Source organism: Melospiza georgiana, chromosome 15 (assembly GCF_028018845.1).
Source record: "Melospiza georgiana isolate bMelGeo1 chromosome 15, bMelGeo1.pri, whole genome shotgun sequence".
In the NCBI taxonomy this organism is placed as follows: Eukaryota; Metazoa; Chordata; class Aves; order Passeriformes; family Passerellidae; genus Melospiza; species Melospiza georgiana.
In genome coordinates, this window is record NC_080444.1 from 10974186 (window position 1) to 10994250 (window position 20065).

The 20065-nt window shown below is 45.1% G+C and overlaps 1 protein-coding gene across 1 annotated transcript; it reads right to left on the reverse strand.

Moving 5' to 3' along the window:
- Positions 1-788: 788 nt before the first annotated feature.
- On the reverse strand, positions 789-19777 carry KIF3A (kinesin family member 3A). The gene is made up of 19 exons (XM_058034685.1): positions 19694-19777; positions 18187-18469; positions 17398-17542; positions 17059-17143; positions 16465-16570; positions 15571-15710; positions 14707-14904; positions 14166-14340; positions 13089-13178; positions 11453-11524; positions 9591-9599; positions 7857-8013; positions 6858-7038; positions 6466-6576; positions 5585-5710; positions 4889-4942; positions 4671-4739; positions 4342-4466; positions 789-3815 (listed from the first exon to the last, which is right to left on the reverse strand). The coding sequence occupies exons 1-19, from the start codon at positions 19697-19699 to the stop codon at positions 3767-3769; spliced, it is 2181 nt and encodes a 726-aa protein (XP_057890668.1). The 5' UTR covers positions 19700-19777; the 3' UTR covers positions 789-3766.
- Between the last annotated feature and the right edge of the window lie 288 nt (positions 19778-20065).

The window sequence follows — 20065 nt, forward strand, 5'->3', positions numbered from 1 at the left end:
AGGCAACAGTTAAGAGAGTTCCAAGTTTATGGAGCAAGGGTAGTGTTGTGGTGGTGTTCACAGGGGTCCCAGCAAGAGGGAAGAGATGAGGATCTGACTCCATGTTTCAGAAGGCTTGATTTATTATTTTATGATATATATATTAAAGCTATACTAAAAGAATAGAAGAAAGGATTTCATCAGAAGGCTTGCAAGGAAAGGAGAACAGAATGATGATAAAATCTTGTGCCTGACCACACAGTCTGTGACAGCTGGACTGTGATTGGGCATTAATTAGAAACAACCACATGAGACCAATCACAGATGCACCTGTTGCATTCCACACCAGCAGTTAATCAATGTTTACATTTTGTTCCTGAGGCCTCTCAGCTTCTCAGGAGAAAAAAATCCTAAGGAAAGGATTTTTCATAAAATGTGTCTGTGACATAGTGTGACTAGGAATTGCCAAACAATTTGTCCTGCTATGGCATTAAGCTCATGCTAACACAAGGAACACAGATTTAAACAGAAAGAAAAGCCCAAGAGGGAAGAAGCCAGGCCACAAATGGGGCATGCTCCTGAAAGCTGGGAACTCCAAAGGACATGCTGGAGCTGCAAAGGGAGCAGCCAGGGCTGAGGTTCCCTCCTCACTTCACTGAGGCTTGGCAACAAGGCTCCAACACACCCCAAACACTTCTCCAGCATGCTGGGCAGCTCAGAGCCAGAGGCACCTCACCCACCCTTCCTCACACAACTGAGTTAAAAAGATAAGCTATGCATAAAGTTATTTGGAAAACATGCACACAGGGTGGAATTAGGAATCAAGAATTTTATTTCATGGTATGAACATGCTCCAGGGACACAATATTGATATATACAGTATAATGAATTAGCATTAATAAAACAAGAAATAGTCAGAAATAAACAGAGTTAAAAAAACAATAAACAGAAAGACAAATTATACAGAGTAGCAATTTTTCCCTCTATGTAGGCCTGGCTAAGCAGAACTGTGGAGAAAGGTGAAAGCTGGACATGTGCAGACAGTGTAGTCAGTAAAAGGCACTAAGGACCATTTCCCCTCCTCTTAAAGGATTAGGAACAAGTTAAATAATTCATTTACACAACATTAAGCAAAAATCTCATTGTTAAGGTCAATGTTCTTGGAATGAGGAGACTCTTCTGTTAGCAAATGCAAAGATGAGCACACACAGTGTATGTTATGCAAGATGAATTTTGATAAATATCATAGAGCACATACTGACCCACAATAAGAAAGGCTGTATTAAGCTCTTTAAAGTCCATATAAATCAAATCCTTGCCTTATTAAAACACATTAGGGGCCCATGAGACATTCACAGATGGGCAGGCCTATAGAGAGGCCCCATGTGGTAAATCCACAAGCCAAACTCCTGGTTTTACAAGAAACTTCCCAGAACTTAACAGGTGAGCCCAGCTGACAGGGCACATGACCATGAGAGTGTTCCACTTGATTTAAAATCATCTTACAGAGGTAATTATTTGTCCTCCAAGCCTCTGCAACAGGAGATAACCAGTTTCTCCAATCTGCCAATTAAAGGTGCACAAGAAATTACTTACTGTTTACCCCTGCTCCAAGGCTCACTTAAACATGCAGAGTACCAAGGTTTTCAGCAGCAGGACTGTTATGTTAATTGTAAATCACATGCCTTTACATGTGAAGCATTTTAAATATTTCAATATTTTAAATGGAGTGCCATGGTTCACAGTAGTATCTTGGAGGAACTGATACCTGTCAGGTAAAAGGATTTTTAATGGTATTTCTGAAAGCACAGTTCTGGTTAACTCCTGCAAAACCAGATCATTCAAGAAATGTTAGCACAAGATAGAACACAAAAAGGAAACAGAAGTTATCCCTGGTTCTGAGAGCTAGTACAGGCCACAGCTATGCATCTATCTGCTTGGACTCAGAACTGGAAGACTTTAAGCAGCATTTAAGCCATTTTCAGTCTGGATATTTTGATGAGAAGTATGTATGTATGTAATAAGAGATAATCCAACTCTGGTCGAGCACATTTAAGATAAGATCATCTCTTCACAAGCAAAACCAACTACAGCTTCAATCAAGAAAGTTTCTGAGTATTTACCCCTAAATGACAGGCTAGAAATAACAAATGCTAGTGTTTGCATCTGTATGTTGTATGAATTCAGGTGGCACTCCCCCCAGTAGAGAGGGCAGCATGTTCTTCCAGGTCATGATCCTGAAAAAAACCCATTAAAAACACCAGGAAAAAGCTCACAACTTGTTTAGAATGGCACTGAACATATCTTTCAGAGCAAGATGTCCTTACAAGAACAATTTTAACCACTACAGATCCTGTCACAGACCCCAAGGTACCTCCAGATAACCATCATGACAGAAAGAAAGGGAATTTGATGTCTTTAAGTACTTCACAGGAACTTTCTGGTAAAAGCAGATGTGGCTGCTAGCAAGGACTCAAAACACCTGAGGAGCTGCCTTGTTTTCTGTCACACTGAAGGACTCCACTTCCCCTGTGAGCAATCACAGCTTTTAATCCTCCAGGAACTCAGATGAGGTCACAGCTCATCCCTCCACCCTGCACAGGAGCTGCTGAGACACCCACAGCTGATGAGAGGAGTTATAAAACACACACAGTCTGAAGGAGAGGCATTTTCTCTGTGACACAAAAGCAACATATTAAAGTGATATGTGTCTATTAGCAGCATAAATATCAAATAAAAAGAGCAGCCATCACAAATAAATGGTTATTATCAGAGACCAAAAATTTTTTCCTCTCAGAGCACAGCCAGAGAGGAACACAGTATACACAGGAACACAGCACCAGCTAGGTCAGGGGATATTGTTCTGGGAAAATTGGACAATTCCTTCTGTTTTACTAAAGGAGAGTCAAATTTATTCTCAGTGGCCCAGTGCCTTGCAGCCAGGGATGAGGAAACAGAGCCACAGCCCCATGGCTGACACCAAGCATTATTACAGCACCCTCCTTAAAGCATCTCAGCTGTTCAGATTACAAGACTACTCACAAAAATACCAACCCTGAAGCACAGAAAGCTGCCAAAGTAACACAACCTTAAAAGAAGGAAAAAAGCTCTCTTCTGCCTTAATATCCAAGGTCTCATTCTCCACAGTGCCAGCAGATCACAAACAAACTGATAAAAATAAAAGAACTATTAGACACCCATGGTCCCTTTTCAGCAATCTCATGTGTTCATGGTTTTTCCTACCCAGCTACTTTCTCTGTACAGCAAAAAGGGAAAAGGACTGTGTATCCAACACATAACAGTGTGTTAACAGCCACAGTGAGGAATATTAAATAAAAAGATTTGATGCTCTTAAAGGTTTGCAGCAACTACATTCAAACACAGATCAGTGCAACAGAGGACAACAGTGAAAGCTGCCAGTTATGTGCAAAGCAGGGCATAAGTCAGATTTACCAGCCTTAATTTCAGGATTTCATTAACTGTTTTGAACTAACACATCTAGCACTTAAACACATCTAGAACCCTATTTTCTATACATTTCAACAAGGATTACCAATAAGTTTCCCTGCACAACACACTTAATACATGGAATTTCACAACCATCAATCATACATACCATTTTAATATTATGTTAATATAACATACAATATACAGGCAACTAAGGAAAAATACATTTTTTTAAATAAAAAAATGATAGCCATGTCAAACTGTGCCATCTCTTGAATTCCATATTCTGGCCAAACCTTATACACTCACTGATTTTTACAGGAATTCTGACCAGGTGACACTACTGCAGCAGGGAGTCAATGACAGCTCCTGGCTTGGCCGAGCGTTTTCTGTTTGGAGAGCAGAAAGGAAAGGGAAAAACAACACCACACACACATCATTATGCTGTCTAGGAAAGACAGGGACCAGCCACATTTAAAGTCAAAACTACATGACATGACATGACTTCTCCATAAGCAAAACCAACCAAACAAAAAGCACAAGAAAGCATATGCTGAACTCTCCCCCAACAGCCCTCTCCTCTCCTCTGGTACCAGTGTTTGCACTTGCACTGTGCCAGATTGGGTTAAACTGGACCACCAAATGCAGCAAAGTAAAGCAAGGAGCTGGAAGAGGAGAATGCAGCAAAAGAACACCAGTAAATCCCTAGACAAGTCTTTCTGGACAAGATTTAGTGTGCTAAAGAGACTTGGTTCTGTCACACCTGGCAATACTGAACTATACCATGCAAAAATTTTGTCCTTTGCCTTTTCATTAAGCAAATGTTTGAAGACTTGTGGTAAGTTTGCATATACAAACTTCAGCCTTCCCTTGGGTAAATCCCTCATTGCATATAAATACCCCAGAGTTCTTCACCTTCTCCCTGTCTTGGGCCTGGATTTTCCTTTTGAAGTTCTTGGCCTCTCCAGCTTCATCAGAGATTGCCTCAAGCTTTCTTCAGTGTAGGCTAAGTAAACATGGGAAAGGTCCACTTCAAAGGGCTAGAAAAACACCAGAAAAATCTCATAAGATGAAGTCATCAGAATAATTTTATGCACTCATCAATGATGCTTTCATGATACTCAAAGACTCATATCTTCAAAAGAAAAGAAAATTGAGATTGGACAGTTTGGCTCTAAATACAGAGCAGCAATCTCAGGCAGGACTTGGGCCTGTACAGTTCAATGAATTCAACAGTCACTCACATCTTTCTCTTTTTTATCCAGGACAGGTGTCTGTTTCCTCATGTTGTTTCCTGTATATGCAACACATTTCTGTAAGCAGAAATAAAGGTTTGTTAGCAAAGTCCACTGTTCACAGTGAAACTGACTGCAGCTTCAGCAGCTTCTTCCTGGGCTCAGTTAAACCCCTCAGAAGCTCATACCAACATTAACTTGTACACAAGCCAGGCAACCACTCTTACCAGCTGCCACTCTCCTATGTCTTCATTCCAGTGAACGTAGTTCTCAATCATTTCCTACAAAGGAGCCAGGACAGTGTGTGTTAGACTTGCACAATCTACCCTCCAGGTGCACTTTCCAGAACAGACATCCTAAGGCCTGAGCAAGCTGCTTGAGAACAGTCTTGATTCCTTATAAGTTGTTCCTATCAGGATAGCTATATCCTGAGCAAAAACCACCCCCATTTATACCCTAAAGTCTACAGAAGAGAAAAATACCACTCCCAAATGGTATGTACTGGAGAGCTCCCTAAAGCAGTGTTTCCATTATGCCAACACCATCAAGACAGCAGTAAGCAAACACTGTAATACAGAATAAATGAAAACTATAAAAAGAATTTCCCTTTTCCCATTAAATAGTGTGCATTATATTTAAGCTCATTGTGAATTTTCTGTATACTGGAGTCACAAAGAATGTCAAAGATTTAAAAATCCAGTCTTTGTATTAATATCAGACAATAGGAAGCACAACTTCAAGCTAGTGGGAAAAAAAAAAAGACTTTGAACAGACCCACTGCATGGGCACAGAGTGAATATACCAGTTAAGAATGCGGTCAATGTGGTTTTCTTATTTTTATAAGCCTTTAGGAAAACATGCTGCAAGAGAACTGAAATTAGCACAGCACAACTCCTGCCCCAGGCTCAGGTGCTTTCCCTCACCTGGTAGTCCTGAGGAATGAAGTTGTCTATGATGAGAATCTGAAGCCGCAGCTCCCTGCTCAGCTGCCGAATGTTTTCCAGCAACCCCTCAATCTCTCTCTGATGCTCTTGCTGTAGATCTGCCATCTGAAAATAAATCAGGCATTTGAGAGGCATCAGACTTATCTTTAGACATGGTAACAGCATCTTTTGTCTGTATGAGGTTTTTGGAAAACAAAAGCAAATTCTGGTTATTAGTACCAGAATATCTCTGAACAATAAATCGTCTGAAAGATTTCAGCTCAGATGGCTGAAAACAACATTAAGTTCTCAGTTTCATAAACCCAAAACTGGCCTTCTGCCAAGCTGATTCAGCTGAGACTAGATGAAGAGCATGAGACAAGTTGCATCACTGGCAAGGTTTCAAGGAAAATCTCTGATCCCAAAAACCAAATGCATTTTTTATGAAACAGGAGCTGCAGCTACCAGCCAAAGATACACTGCCCCAGTGACTGAGGATGAGGTAACCAGGGCATCAGTCCTAAAGGACAGGCAGCTCAGAGCAGAGAAACCTCTGGGCTGCAGCAAAGCAGGACATGGGGCTGCCAAAAAGCAACTTGCATTTTGTTTCAGAAATAATCAGTGGTTTTCCTTGAAGCTCTTGATATCTTAAGGTGTCACACATAACCCTCCTCAGCCTGGCCTGGGGAAAAGCTCTACAGCATGCTGTTCTAAGGCTCCAACTCCAGACTTAGTATTTTTGAATTATGTGAGCGAAATGCACAGTACAGAAAAACATTTCTAAGCATACAGCACATTTTCCAGCATTACAAAGCTGATGGCTTACCCTTCTCAGCTCTAGTGCCTCCCAGGATCACTGGCTGAGGACTTTAGATACTAACCTCTGACTTTGCAGCCATAAGCATGGTCCAAACTTTCTTCAGTTTTTTGGTTTTCCCCTGTGCTTCCTCCTGGAGGTTGGTGTACTTCTCCTCAATGTCCAAACGTTCTTGCTGTGGACAACATTTAGCACAGACACACACATATTAACAATGACAGAAACTCTCTGCAACAGTGAGAACAAGAGGAAAAACTACTTGAACAAACAAAGCATTTGCCAAGAGCACAGAGGCCTGGCTGAGGCAGGCTGGCTCAGACCTGCAGGAGCTGCACAGCCAGTAAGTGGCCTGTGGAGGGGTGGCTCCTGCAGTGCTCCCAGAGCAGAGCCCACCTGGGTAACACATGCTGGTGTGCCTTGCCATTGCAGCTGTCAGACAGCCACAGACAGCCCCACCTCCTTCTCCTCGAGCTCCTTGCGAAGCTGCTCCGCTCTCTTCCTTCGCTCCTCCAGCTCCATGTTTGATTCTTCTAAAAGCTTCTCTTGCTCCTCTGCTTTTGCCAGCAAGTCCACTCCTCCCACAATCACCTTTTTCTCTAATGCAGAGAGTTTCTCCAACAGGGACTGGTGCTCCTGCCTAGACAGACAGGTAGGTGTGAGACTTCCTGTCCTACCAGGCTCAGCAGGCATCAGGTCCAGCTTGGTTTTATAGCCCAGACAGCACTGACAGGGCTGGAAAAACTTGTCCTGCTGCTGAGGGTTTAACTGGGGGTGAGGCAGTGCAAGTGAAAGCAGCAAATTCCTCAAGCTCCAGCTCCCACCACTTTCTCTCAAGCAAAACCAAGTCAGCAGAGAAGTGCCTCCCACAGCAAGTGACCTCAGTGAGGGGCTGCAAGCACCCAGTGACATCCCCAGGCTACTCAAGGCACCCTCTGCCCAAAAGGGCCCTGCCAGCACAGCAGTGCCCAGAGGCAGCAGCTGAAATAGAGGGAAGTGAACAGAGATCAAGGCAGCTGCTGAAGTGCAAAGCAGGAATGCTGGCTGCTGCTGGAGCAGTCTGTTTGCATGGGGCAGTGTGACCTTAGCAGCTTTCTGGCTTCAGAACAGAGCACCCCTAACCCAAAATGCCATGCTTGTGGCTGTGCTGCAGGAAACCTGGCCTGTTACAGAGCAGTACTGCTGCTCCCCACAGCTCCTGGGAGATTAATTTATGATCCTAGGCTACCTTGCACAACTGAGTAAAGTTAAGAAAAGAAGTGGCAAAAGGATAAAAGTTTGTCTTTCCCATATATTCTATGCTCTCAAAGCAGAATAAGCTCTTTCACCTTGACAATAGCAAGGTGTTCACTTTCTGCAAAGTTTGACAGGCATCCTACATGCATCTCCAAATATTTGTATGATTAAGGAAGGAACAACCCACACAACCACACAAACTGCTCAGAGCATGGTACTCACTGAGCTTTGAGCAAGTCTTTTTCTCTTTTCTCCAGTTCAGCTCTGGCTTTATTTCTTTCTTCTTCTTCCATATCAAGCTTAGTTTCAAGAGCTTTTCTCTCCTCCTCAATCTTTGCTTGCATCTCTACCATCTTATCAGGGGAAACTTTCTTTTTGCCTTTGAAAGATATGGGGAAAACAAGTTAGTTCACTGAAAAGTAAAACAACCTCTGTATCACGGCATTTTTTCCAAGTTCAGATTCAATACTTGCAATTAACAAAAATTTCATTAGGTATCAGCTTCAAAATGGGCAAAGCTCAGTCCTTCAAAGCCCATTTCAGCATTGGCCAGTTGTCACCAGCTCCTACTGAGCAGCAATGCTGTGTAACTGTCACTGGAACTGGAACCTAATGCCCCCAAAATATAAAACATACAAAGAACACCTGGAGAAGGAACACTGCCTGAAGAGAAGCCCAATCTGGAAACCCAGATGTTCTAACAAGGCAGATCAAGCCAGAGGACCCACAGCTACAAGAGCTCAGCTACCAAGAGTTACATACTCAAAGTTCAGATTAGCATCTCTACCATTCCCCTCATTCACTGCCCTCCTTACAGGCTTACCCATTCCAAAGTGAGCATGTAACTATTTTTAAGAAAACACTATTATGGAAATAGAGAAATTCAGAACAACCCTATGAAAATCAGGCAACTAAAGAAACTTCTTGATGATATCTGGTCTATGTAACAGTGACTACCCACAGATTTGAAAGTACCAAGGTTGGCTCTGGCTCAATCAGCTGTGTCTTTACTACAGAACTGCCACAGCAGCACGCCAGGTCCATATCTTGTAGGGCTACAAAGGGAGTGGCCAGAGCAACTCACTGAACCTACTGACCTCAAGAATTGGTCCCAAACACCCCAAATTTGAAACAAAGTGTGAGGCTGCTTCTCTACAAAGCCACTCTGCAAGTCTTGAGCCAACCTTCATTGCAATCCCAGGAGTGCCTAAGGCAGGTGAACATAGAGATCCTGGGGGGTTATGTGGAATAAGACTGCATTTCCTCAAATCCACAACACCTAAATATCCATTTATTCACAAGTGAATCCACAATTTTCTTGCTTTTCTAGATATGAAAAAACCCTACTGTGTAGAATCCAGCTGTACTTGAAACTAGCAGGAGCCACTGACTGCCACCTGACTGCTTTCCATGGTGACACAATGCACACAGTCAGAACACAGTCAAGGAAGCTGTTCAGTAAAAGGTTTCTCCAGTCTTCAAAATAGTCAGCTTCATTTATATACATGTATTTTCTTTATAATCATATACACATTATACACAAACACTCCAGCAAAGTGTCCTGCATATGTAAACATGCATGAACATATTTTCACATCTGCACATTCAGTTCTTCATGTGCACAAGAGCTTTAATTAATTTCATTGCAAGGCAAGGACTTCACCACTACAGCAAACATCTTCATTGCCATCTGCTCCACTTCAGAATCAGATAATCAGCACTTCTTTCTGGGCTTGTGGTGCAAAAAAATCTCTCACTAATTAGCCTTTAAGTAAGAAGCTTTCTGGAAGTGCTATACAGAGCCCATCATATGAGATAAGCCAGATAAAGGCTTCTTACTACTAGGACACAGACCTATATATTCTCAGTTTAGGAGAAAAAGCTGAAGTGAAGCAAGTTGTAAGATAATTTTACAAGCTTTGCACATGTAAGGAGGTGAAAATCAATTACACCAACCTGCTTGATCTTGCGTTAAGAGGAAGTAGAAAGCAAATCGCAGAGAGGCAGCAAACACATGAAAAGAGGAGGAGAGAAAATGTTATTGCTTTGATCATTTGGACAAAGATCATCAGCACCAGAACAAACAACAAATTTCATATTCACGTTTCTAAGATAGAAAATATGAGAATCATAACTAAAAACTCCTCTATTAGAGCAAACACTAATGCATCATGTTATGCTAAAGCAGAGAATGTGTCTGTGCTTCAGAGTGCTTTGCAAATCCAGGATATTCTTCAGCTCACTCATGCATTCTTCTGCCCATTCAATGCAATGCTGGATCTAAACACAACATTAGGAGCCAGCTGCAAGGATCATGACCTAAGAAACAGTTAAAAGGGGTGGATTTCTCCTTCAATTAACTTAATGCTCCCCACACTCAAGAGAGCCAATTCTATTATATTACCTGTAAAATATTAGCATCCAGAATACATGTTCTAAGTTTTAACCAAGATTTCCAAGCCAATTCTTTGCAAGATACAAGACAGTTGCACACAGGGAGTCTCAACACAAGATTTCTCCATGTAATTACACAGGGGATTAGTAGGTTAATTTGCAGTAACTGGTGCTTCCATAGAGGTATAGAGCCACTTTTGGTTATTCAAGCAAGTGCAACAAAAAAGGCAGGATAGGAAAGGGATAATGAAAGACACCACATGCAGGAGGGTCACACTAGAGGACAGTTAATATCCCAAACCACAAAAAGCTACACTTATCCCAAATGCCAAAAGCCCAGCACAACTTCCCCTGCAGAGCTGTCTCCAAAGCTGCAGGAGATGGGCTCATGCACCTGCTGACACATCAGCAGTTTGCTATTAACTGTCCTCATCCAAATAAAACAGGTTCCAAGCAAGCTTTAAAGGAGCAGGATTGAAGCAATTGGAATTCCCAGGCTACAGTCATAGGATCCACCAAGGGTCTCCCCTGGGCTGTGTTCCCTCTAACCCTGCTACCACCCTTCTCTGAGCTGAGGCTCTCCACTGACAGAGTAAAAGGGAGTGAACTACACAGCAATACTTTCCAGGGTCTCTCCACACAGGGAGGAGAGTGGAGTGCTTCTGTCCAGGATAAAAACACCAGGTGAAGTCCCCAAAAGCCAAGTCCCAAGATGTGATTTGTTTCCTCAGCTCTCACTGACTATAGGTTTTTACAGGCACAGTGACTTCTCTGCCCAGGAGCAGCCCAGACTTTCCTTACTACTAGATCAAAATCTGGATCTCCTGTTCCTCTGAACTAAGTCCCACAGAGATCAAGAGCTTAGTATTATGGGGCACTTAAACCCCAACCACCAAGGATATTTTTTAAAGTATCTGCAAAAATAAAGCAAATCAACCAAGCATTGCCACATTTTCTCTGCCAGTATAAGCCTCATGATTGACTGTTCTCCAACACTAATTTTGAGAAGGCAGAGTCCAATATAATATAGAATACATATCTAGCAGTCCTTTTTATGAATTCATATTGTAGCAAATCCTGTAAAAATTTAGCTCAGATTTTTTTCCCCCCTGTATTTTAAAAGGTGCATTTAGCACAAGCTGCAAACTGGATTTTTTTAACCTGTTATTTCTCAATTATCTTTAAATCTTGCTCAAGCAGCCTACTACATTGTTTCCTGTCCTCTCCCATACCTGGCTAACAATGTGCACACTGAGTAACTGTTTCAAGCATGGAAGCAGCAAAGGAAAGGCATGCTTTAGCAGAGTTACAGCTTGAGGTTTATCTTTCCAACAGACAAAGCAGGGAAGAGTGCAACATTGCAAAATGGAGTGTGCAGATTATGGAAAGGCCAAAGCTTAAAGGACTTAAGAGCTCCCACTCACTAGTGAAGGACTTATCCAGAGGTTTCTCTATGACAGAGCATGTGGAGTCTGAACTACTGCTGCTGCTACTGCCTGGAAAACAGAAACGCGTCCCACAGAAAAACCCAGAGAGGAAGAAACATGCAGATGGGAAGTTAGTTCTGAAGGAAAGAAACCCAGAAGAGCCAGCAACCTAGTTCAAAAAAGCAGAGGTTCCCATTAGGAAGCACTTGCTAGGATCCCTCCCAGACTCAGCTTGCAAAGCCACCATTTCCCAGCACAAAACTGCATGCTCAGAAAGACATTTCAGTTAAAACCCATCTTAATCAGACTACAGCTTAAAACATGCCAAGGCAGCTTCCTTTTCAAGCAACAACAGCAGAGAACACCAGATCATAGTGGAGAAGGCTGTGGATATCTGCCATAGCAGAGGATTCAGTGACCATGAATCCCTTCCAGTCTTACACACATGGCAATGTGCACTTCTCACTCTGGAAGGCAGAATCAGCTTACACAGGGACAGTCAGTGTGTACTCCTGTGAAGCAGCTCCCTCAGGGAACTTAACTAGAGTAACTTGTCTGGGAGTTGAATACTCCTTCCAAGCAGCACTGTGAAGGTGGTCTCCTCTTGGGAGGAGATTTGGGCAGGACATTTGGAGACAGTAGTCAAGCTTTCCACTTCTAGAAATAACCAAAAGGTGAAAAATGAACTTGTTACAGCTATCACCAAAGGCATGGCAAAAGTAATTTATGCCTACTTGGACAGACACCAAAATGAAGAGCACACCTCAAAGCAGGAATGCTTTAATAGAAATTTTTTTCAACAGATGTGGGTGCTTCAGGACAGGAAGGCAGTTTGAATGTCAAAATAAGTTTAGTAGAGAAGCTGGAAACTGGGATGTAGCAATGGGTTTGATTTCTCTACTATCCACGAGGAATTACCAGCAGGGTTCTAGGAGAACAGCAAGCTCCCAAGAAGCCACAGCATCCCATGGTACAGTGACCTGCAGCTCCAGGTTCAGCAACATTCCCTGGAGTTTAGATTATACACAGCAGTTTAACACTGATGTGGGACAAAGGAAACTCCACCATGGGATTTTCAGACTGCTCCCAAAAAAAGCATGTGCAGCTCCATTAAGCTTTTCAGTCAGCACAAAGACACCCAAAGGTCAAGTTTTCCCTCTATCAACATAAAATAGGACACCAGTAGAGTCAATTACTGAAGATCTGCAAGACAGATGAATCCTTTGCCTAAACCACAGCCAGAATTCCCCTCCAATCATACCCATGGCTATAAAAACCACACCTGCCTACAAATGATCTTTGGTGTCTTCTTCCTCCCACCTCTGTAAGCAGGGGAAGTTCCACACCACCACAAGCCATACGCAGCCACCTTGCGGCACCCGGGGAGCCACCACAGAGATGATGTCAGGACAAGCACAGCTACCCGAGTGGAAGCAGGAACCACACAGCTCTGGAGCTGTCCCTCTGACACACGGCACCAAAGGCCTTGGTTTCTAGGAGAGGCATGATAATTGCAGCGGCATAGGGCATCTCACAACTGCTCTAGTCCCTGCCTGGCTCTGGCTACACCTCCTACAGCAGCCTGTGGGTAAGAGGACACTGGTGGCACTGACAGGAATCTCTGCTGCCTTACCCCGCCGTTTCTTCCGCTTCTCCTCTCCAATCTCCCCATCGTCATCCTCCTCCTCAGAATCGCTGGTTTCAGAGCCAGAGATCTCTTCCCCTAGAAGAAAAGAGTGGGTTTTTATCAAAAGCTCTCCTTCACCTCATATCAGCTTGTTATTCTGACAGCAGCATTTATCCAAACACAGTATTGCCTGACATCAACTTATAAATACTTGCAGAAGTCCTTAGCTGTTGCACAAGCAGACAGCTTGCCATGGCTCAGGAAACTTCGGGAAAATCAAGATAAGCAACTGAATGCTGTGATGTCAGTGTGAATGTATAAAGTTCAAGAGACCACTTTTTATGGAAAACAGAGCATCTTTGCACAGCTGAAGCTATGAAGTTTTCCTAGCAGGATTCTACCATACCTTCTCTTCCACCTTACACTTCCATCTCAGAGGAAATAAAAAGAAAGAAGCATTACTGACCACTTCCTGCTTCTCCTGAATGGGGCAGACACAAACAGCAAATCACATTGGAGTTTCTGCTGTTCTGTGAGTACCTCTGGAGAGAGATGTTGTGACATCTGGTCACTGTTTAGCAGCATCCCTCTAGCAGGGTCACTCCATATTGATGGACTAATAAAGAGACATGAGGCTATAAGTTACATGTCTTAAAGAGGCTTCTTGTTGCTCTACAGTGCTTAGAAATCCAGCTCCACAAATTTTGTTCAATTTTCCTTTGATAAATGCATCCCTCCTCCCCAGTCAGAGAAGAAGTGTGATCTGTTGTTACAGTTCAGTTTAATTCCCTATACCATGTCAGTTGTGCTTGCTAGGGAAACCCAGGAAACCCTGGGCACACTGACCCCAGCCTGGAGGCCACCACTCACCCTAGTGCCAAGTGCCACCTAGTGGGAAAGCTGGACCCCCACGAGCAGCCTTAGACACCTCCCCTGGCATACAGCAGGGCAAACAAAACCAGAACAGCGACCTGCACCAGCAGCCAACCTCATCTGATACATATTCAAGTAGCAAAGAATGTTCCCATTCAAACAGAACAAGCATAGTGCAGAGAGGAACACAAGGGGGAAGGACAGTCTCACCTTCTTCCAGTTTTTTCTTAAGCTCTTCAATTTCCTTTTGGAACTGGCGGAGCATAGCATCCTTGGGATCCTCGTTAATCCTGGCCTTGTTCTTTATGTTCTTGGCTCTGTTTGCATACCTGAGAGTGCTGATGGTCTCATCGTAGTTGTAGTCTGCTGGTCCAATGTTTGCACACTGCAACACGTGGATGACAGTGTCAGACCCAGCACAAGGCACTGCAGGAACCCAGCCTCAGCTCTGACAGTATCACACTGCTACTCTCACCCAAGCTTTCCTGCTGCTCCTACACTGAAGCCACTTTTGACTACCCAAGCACAGGCTCTGTTGGATCTCATGCATGTATGTACCCATGTGCTGTGTTTAGAACCTCACCACACAGAGGCAAAGAGAAAAGATAGAAAGAGATGCACACAGAAGGTTCTCTAAGCTGCAAACAGCTTAGGATTAGTGAGGTAAATGTCAGGCTGTTCAAGTCACTATGCTATCCCTGCAAAAATGCAGCCCAATAGCTGGAAGTGGAAAGGGCATCTCTTGGCTCACCATCATGGTTTTGGAGTTGCCCCCCAGGGAGTCCTGCAGCAGCCGGGTGAGTTTGGAGTTACGGTAGGGCACGTGGGTGCTCTTGCCATCCACCAGGGCAGAGATAACATTGCCCAGCGTGGAGAGGGAGAGGTTGATCTTAGTGGCTTCCTTCAGTCTCTGCCCTGTGGCTCCAGTTTTTGTCTGTCTTTCAGAACCCTGCAAAGGGAACATGAAGCAGGAGTTAAAACAGATCCCCTAATACATCTCCCTCCAAACAAGATCAGCTACATGTGAAACCTTGCTAGCAGTCATGTCACTAACCACTTCATCCATTATCAGAGAACCTGGCTAAGTATCACAGACATTTTTAAAGAGACAAGGCAAACAAGTCCTTAATAGAAGCCTTCAGTGCCAGGAAATTCTGGATTGCTTAAAGCAATGCAGCTGGGAAAATGGAGATTCTCCTCCCCATGAACAAAAATGTTATGAGAAGTCAGTCAGCAGTTAAAAGGCACCCCAGCTGGAGCTGCCAACTGCCATCTACAGCCCTTCCTATCAGCAGAGAAAGAGCAAACAGCAACACTGCAATTATTTTAAAGAGTTTCATAGAGCATCCTATATACACATCATGTAAATAAGTTAAAATGCATTTAAGTAAGTTGAATGCCTTTAGTCTCACTTTTTTTGCATCCTCCCCAAGGAAAGGTACCTCAGTGTAAATCTTGGGCTAAAGCCATGTTTTACCAGCACAATTACATGGTTCAAAGTGTGACACTGAGGGAAGGAACCTGCAAGTGATGAACAACGTGGTCACAACCCTCTGGAAAAACCTCCACAACCCAAAGCAAGTGTCTTGCCAAAGAGCTGGCTGGTCCTACTCACAGCAAGGTCAACGAGGTGCAGCTTGCCCATGCGCACGTGCATGTTGCCATCCACGCCCTTCTCGCTGCACTCGATGGTGATGGTGAAGATGGCGTGCGAGCGAGAGCTGTGCTCGTTCATGTTGGTGGCACCAACAGAACCTTTCAACAGAGAAACAAAACAGTGATGTCTTCAGAGTTAATCACATCTTCTTCTAACTCTTCCTGCTCTCTGAGGAGACTCAATCCCACCTCTTCACCCAACCCTGTATTTCAGAAGATGGCAGAGGGATGGCTCAGACTCAGCAGCAAAGTCTGTTCTTGGGCACTGAAGTTGCAGTACACTTCCAGCCTGGACTAGAAGGTCCTGCAGCCTGCTACAGCTCTAAGACAACCACAGACTCCCAAGACCAGCCAATGTCCTCATCTGTTTACAGATCAATAGCTTAAGGGGTTCATAGCAGATCCCTGAAAACAGTTGTATTTTGGGAAATAAGAACACAGCAATCCATGCCAAGGGGAACAGGAATCAGAACTTTAAGTCATTAAATAATCTGAGCTTAACTAAGAAGTCTTCCAGCACATAAATTACCTCCCACTTGCAGCACAGGGCTGATGTTCATCCTGATCAGAACTGAAGTGGAAAAAGGACCAAGAGATACACAAGCAGTTCTGACAACACTGACTGCCTTCATTTCATCCTCCCTTTGCTGATCCCCACTGGCACTGGCCAATGTGGGAAGCACAGCCTTCTTTTCCTGGCCCTGCACTAAAGGGGCTTGGGAGGAGATCCCCTTTTTGTTCTGTTCAGCCAAACACTATTCCCAGAAACAGAACTAGGACCTCCTACTGTGGTCTGGCAACCAGACCTTTACTCTGTCTGAGCTATAAACCTGCCCACAGCAAGGCTACGTACGGTTCTTGTGGCCCAGAGTCATGATTCTGTCCATATCATCTGCATTGTTTACAACATAAGCTGAAAGGTCTTTGATATAAACTCCCACATCAGGTCTCTCTTTCACCTAAGGGAGAAACAGTTCAGACTGAGCATCCCTAGGAGATCCCCCACAGCAATTCTAAAGATACTGTAACAGTATAATGGTTTATTCCTCCATTTTCTGGCTTGCACATAGAACACTCCACTTAGAGCAGACTAATAGGAATAGGAATATTCTAAAGGAATAAAGACTCATGCATGACAATATGCTACAGTTTTCCTCTGTAAAGACAGGATTTTAAATCCCAGTCTCCAATTCTCAGGACTGCTGAGGGGCATTCAGGGTAGAACTGCAGGTATGAAACTGCCTCAGGTGGAACAGCCAATCTGTGCAACTGACCAAGTGGAAGAGATTTAAGGAAGCCAGCAGTGACACCCAGCTATTGCACTGCAAAGGAAAGAGAACTGCTGAGGAGCCCAACCTCCCACTTCCCAGCAAGTGCTTCTCTGAACTTGAAAACAGAATATTGCTCTGATTCAAAACAAACAGCACATTCAGAAGAGGAGGCTCACCTCTAACCTCTGGGTCTGGTCCTTTCCCAGCAGGTCCCGTACTTCCTCATTGTAAATTTCCAGGTAAGAAACACGAACTAAAAACCTGCAGATGAACAGCTGGGTAGTTCACTTAGCAAAACACTTGCTGAAGTCCCACAAACACAGTCACAGAATGCAGAGAAAACACTGAAATACCAACACAGTCCTGCTGTCCCTCAAGAACTGCCTAAGTAGCAGCCTTTCATCTTGGGAGAAGGACCATTTCTGTTGTCATTGTCAAGGTCAGGCCCCTGCTACACATGGACTCGTGTTAAAAACCGAAAACAAAACCAGAAGCAGTCAAGGGAAGGCATTTACCTTGTGTCCCCCTCTGCCTTGGCAATGTGACCAAATATATGGGCAAAGGAATTGGGAATGATGCCTCTGAGCTCAGGAACTGCTCGGACCCCTTCCATGGTGAAGGTTTTGCCTGTTCCAGTCTGCCCATATGCAAAAATAGTACCTGAAGGATAAGATAAAAGAACAAACTTTAAGAAGTTGAGTCTTCTCTAAACTCTAACTGCAGTTTTACTTCATCCCTTCTTAGTATGATAGCACCAAACACCTCTATTTTCATGGAGTTAAAACTTTCCACCCACTCCAGTAGGGACTGAAATACAAGGATGGAGTAACAGAAATGCTGGGCAAACAGCACCTATCTGCTGCTTAATCCAGCCTGCAAGATGTCTAATAAAAAGTCAGCTTGTTTTAAAAGTGCAGAGTGACTAAAGCATGGAATGCTAGTACACTTCAGTTCCACTGGGTACTGAAATTGTACAGTGAGGAGCTGCTGAGAATCCTGATAATGACATAAGTACATATCTTTTGCAAAGAGAGGATAAAGGATAACAACATGCAGCTAAATGACCTCAGAGGAGTCTCCTTCATCACCCATCTACCACTCTTAATGACAGCAGTGGGAACAACCACGGAGCACTCAGAACAGCCAGTGCCTTCAGGCTATTTTAAGTTAGAGGCCACAACAGAAATGATCTCAGGCTACAGCCCTCAGAAGGTGAAACTCCCTTACACAAGATCAGCAGGAATGTTAACAAGGCAAAGGACAGGAGACAGGATGGGATCCTTCCCTTACAACAAGGGACTTACCATTGTATCCCTCTAGGACAGAATCAATAATTGGTCTCGCTGTTAAATTATAGACATCCAGCTGTTTACTGTCTGGTCCAAACACTGTGTCAAATGTGAATGTCTTGGGAGGCTCATTGGATGAGTCAGTTTTGTGGACAGTGATGGTTCCCCTCATCTCATCCACGTTCACTGCCATTTTGTAGCCCGTGGTCTTCTCCCGGTCATTGAGAGGCCGGCAGCGCACAACCACCTTGACATTGTCACAGCTCTCCGGCCTGTCCGGCCTCTCAGCCTTGTTAATCTGTAATCATTCAAACAAAAATACACAGCCTGTAACACCAGTGTGAACACAGAATCACAGAAAGGTCTGGGGTGCAAGAAATCCAGTTTCACCCCCTGCCATGGGCAGAAACACCTTCCACTGGAGCAGGCTGCTCCAGCCTGGCCTTGAACACTTCCAGGGATTAGACAAGCATAGCTGCTCTGGACAACCTATGCCACAGCCTCATAACTACTGTGTGTTTAAGCACAAATAGTCTTGAATCAGCTTGGGCAACTACATCTCCAGAGGATCATGAACTTGGGAACTTAAAACCAGGACCAGTTTATAATTAAAGCTGAGAGAATAACACACTTATTCAGGCAATGGGATCTTCTTTGGCTGGCCAACAAGGAAACTGAATGAGTAAACCTTGCACATTTCACATTCAACATCATCTAAGAATCTTTTTCAAGAATCAATTTCACCTTGCAATCTGCAAGAAGTTTGCTGGAATTCAGTGCATCCACGACATTCGTTTTCAGTAACACTAAATATACACTCTCAAACCCCACAGAGCACAGAACCAGATACCAGGGAGTGCTGGCTGAAGGGAATTCATTCTAATTACAACCCTCAGTATACATGCTTAAGTTTAATCCTTTAGAATACCTGAATGTTGTATTATAAAACCTCACATTCATTTTCTTTCATGTAGTTACCAAAACAAATTTCGAGGCACGGATGATGAATGTAGTTAAGAGACACTCCCGTGGGCTAGAGGTGCTGCAGCTGAGCGTTTAACCGCTCCTAGAGCAGCTACGCTGGCTGTCAAGCCGAAACAAACCCTTTCCAAGCGCCTCTCCCTGCAGCTGCCACCTGCCCCCATTCCTCTCAGGCCTCAGCAGCGGCTTGTGCGTCCTGCTGAACGCAGAGAGCGGCTCAGCCCCGCTTGGGCGGGGGAGGGACGGCACACGAGGCGCCAGCCAAAACCGGGAGCGGGATGCAGGTGTCCCCACGAGCCCCCGGGATACGGGACGGGACCCTCCGGGGCGGCCGGACCGCCGCTCCCCGCTGCCAAGGTGCCGCCGCCGCCCCTCATCACCCCCGGCCCGCTCGGCCTGACAGGCACCGCCCGCCCTGCGCCTCCCGCGCGCACATGGGCACGGAGCCGACGGGCTCTGCGAACCCCGGGCGCGGCGGGCAGCGGTGCGCAGTGCCCGGACGGCCCCGGGGGCCGCACCCCGCGTCCCCCCCGCATCTCACCGGCATGGCGATGGCGATGGCGGCCGCGGCAGCCGGGCCAGGCGGCGGCACCGCGGAACAATAACAGCACCGCGCCTGCGCGCCCCGCCCCGCTGCCGGCCCCCGCGCGCTGCGGCGGCCGCGCAGCCAACGGCGGGCGGGGAGAGGCGGGGCCGAGGGTAGCGCAACCAATGGCAGCGGCTGAGCCCCGGCGGGGGGCGGAGCGTCCCGTCGGCATGGGAACGGCGGGCGGGCGGGGCGAGCTGGGCACGGGCCGGGGCAGCGGGGGCTGTGAGGGGTGACAGGGCTCACAGCGGGGACAGCGGGGGCTGTGAGGGGTGACAGGGCTCACAGCGGGGACAGCGCGGGGCTGTGAGGGGTGACAGGGCTCAC

What these genes read in the sequence shown, in the direction of transcription:
- KIF3A (XM_058034685.1), bottom strand. An exon ending in GACTCTGGGCCACAAGAACC is followed by an intron (nt 15,711 to 16,464) that starts GTACGTAGCCTT and finishes CTCTGTTGAAAG; the next exon opens with GTTCTGTTGGTGCCACCAAC. An exon ending in GCAACTCCAAAACCATGATG is followed by an intron (nt 14,341 to 14,706) that starts GTGAGCCAAGAG and finishes CACGTGTTGCAG; the next exon opens with TGTGCAAACATTGGACCAGC.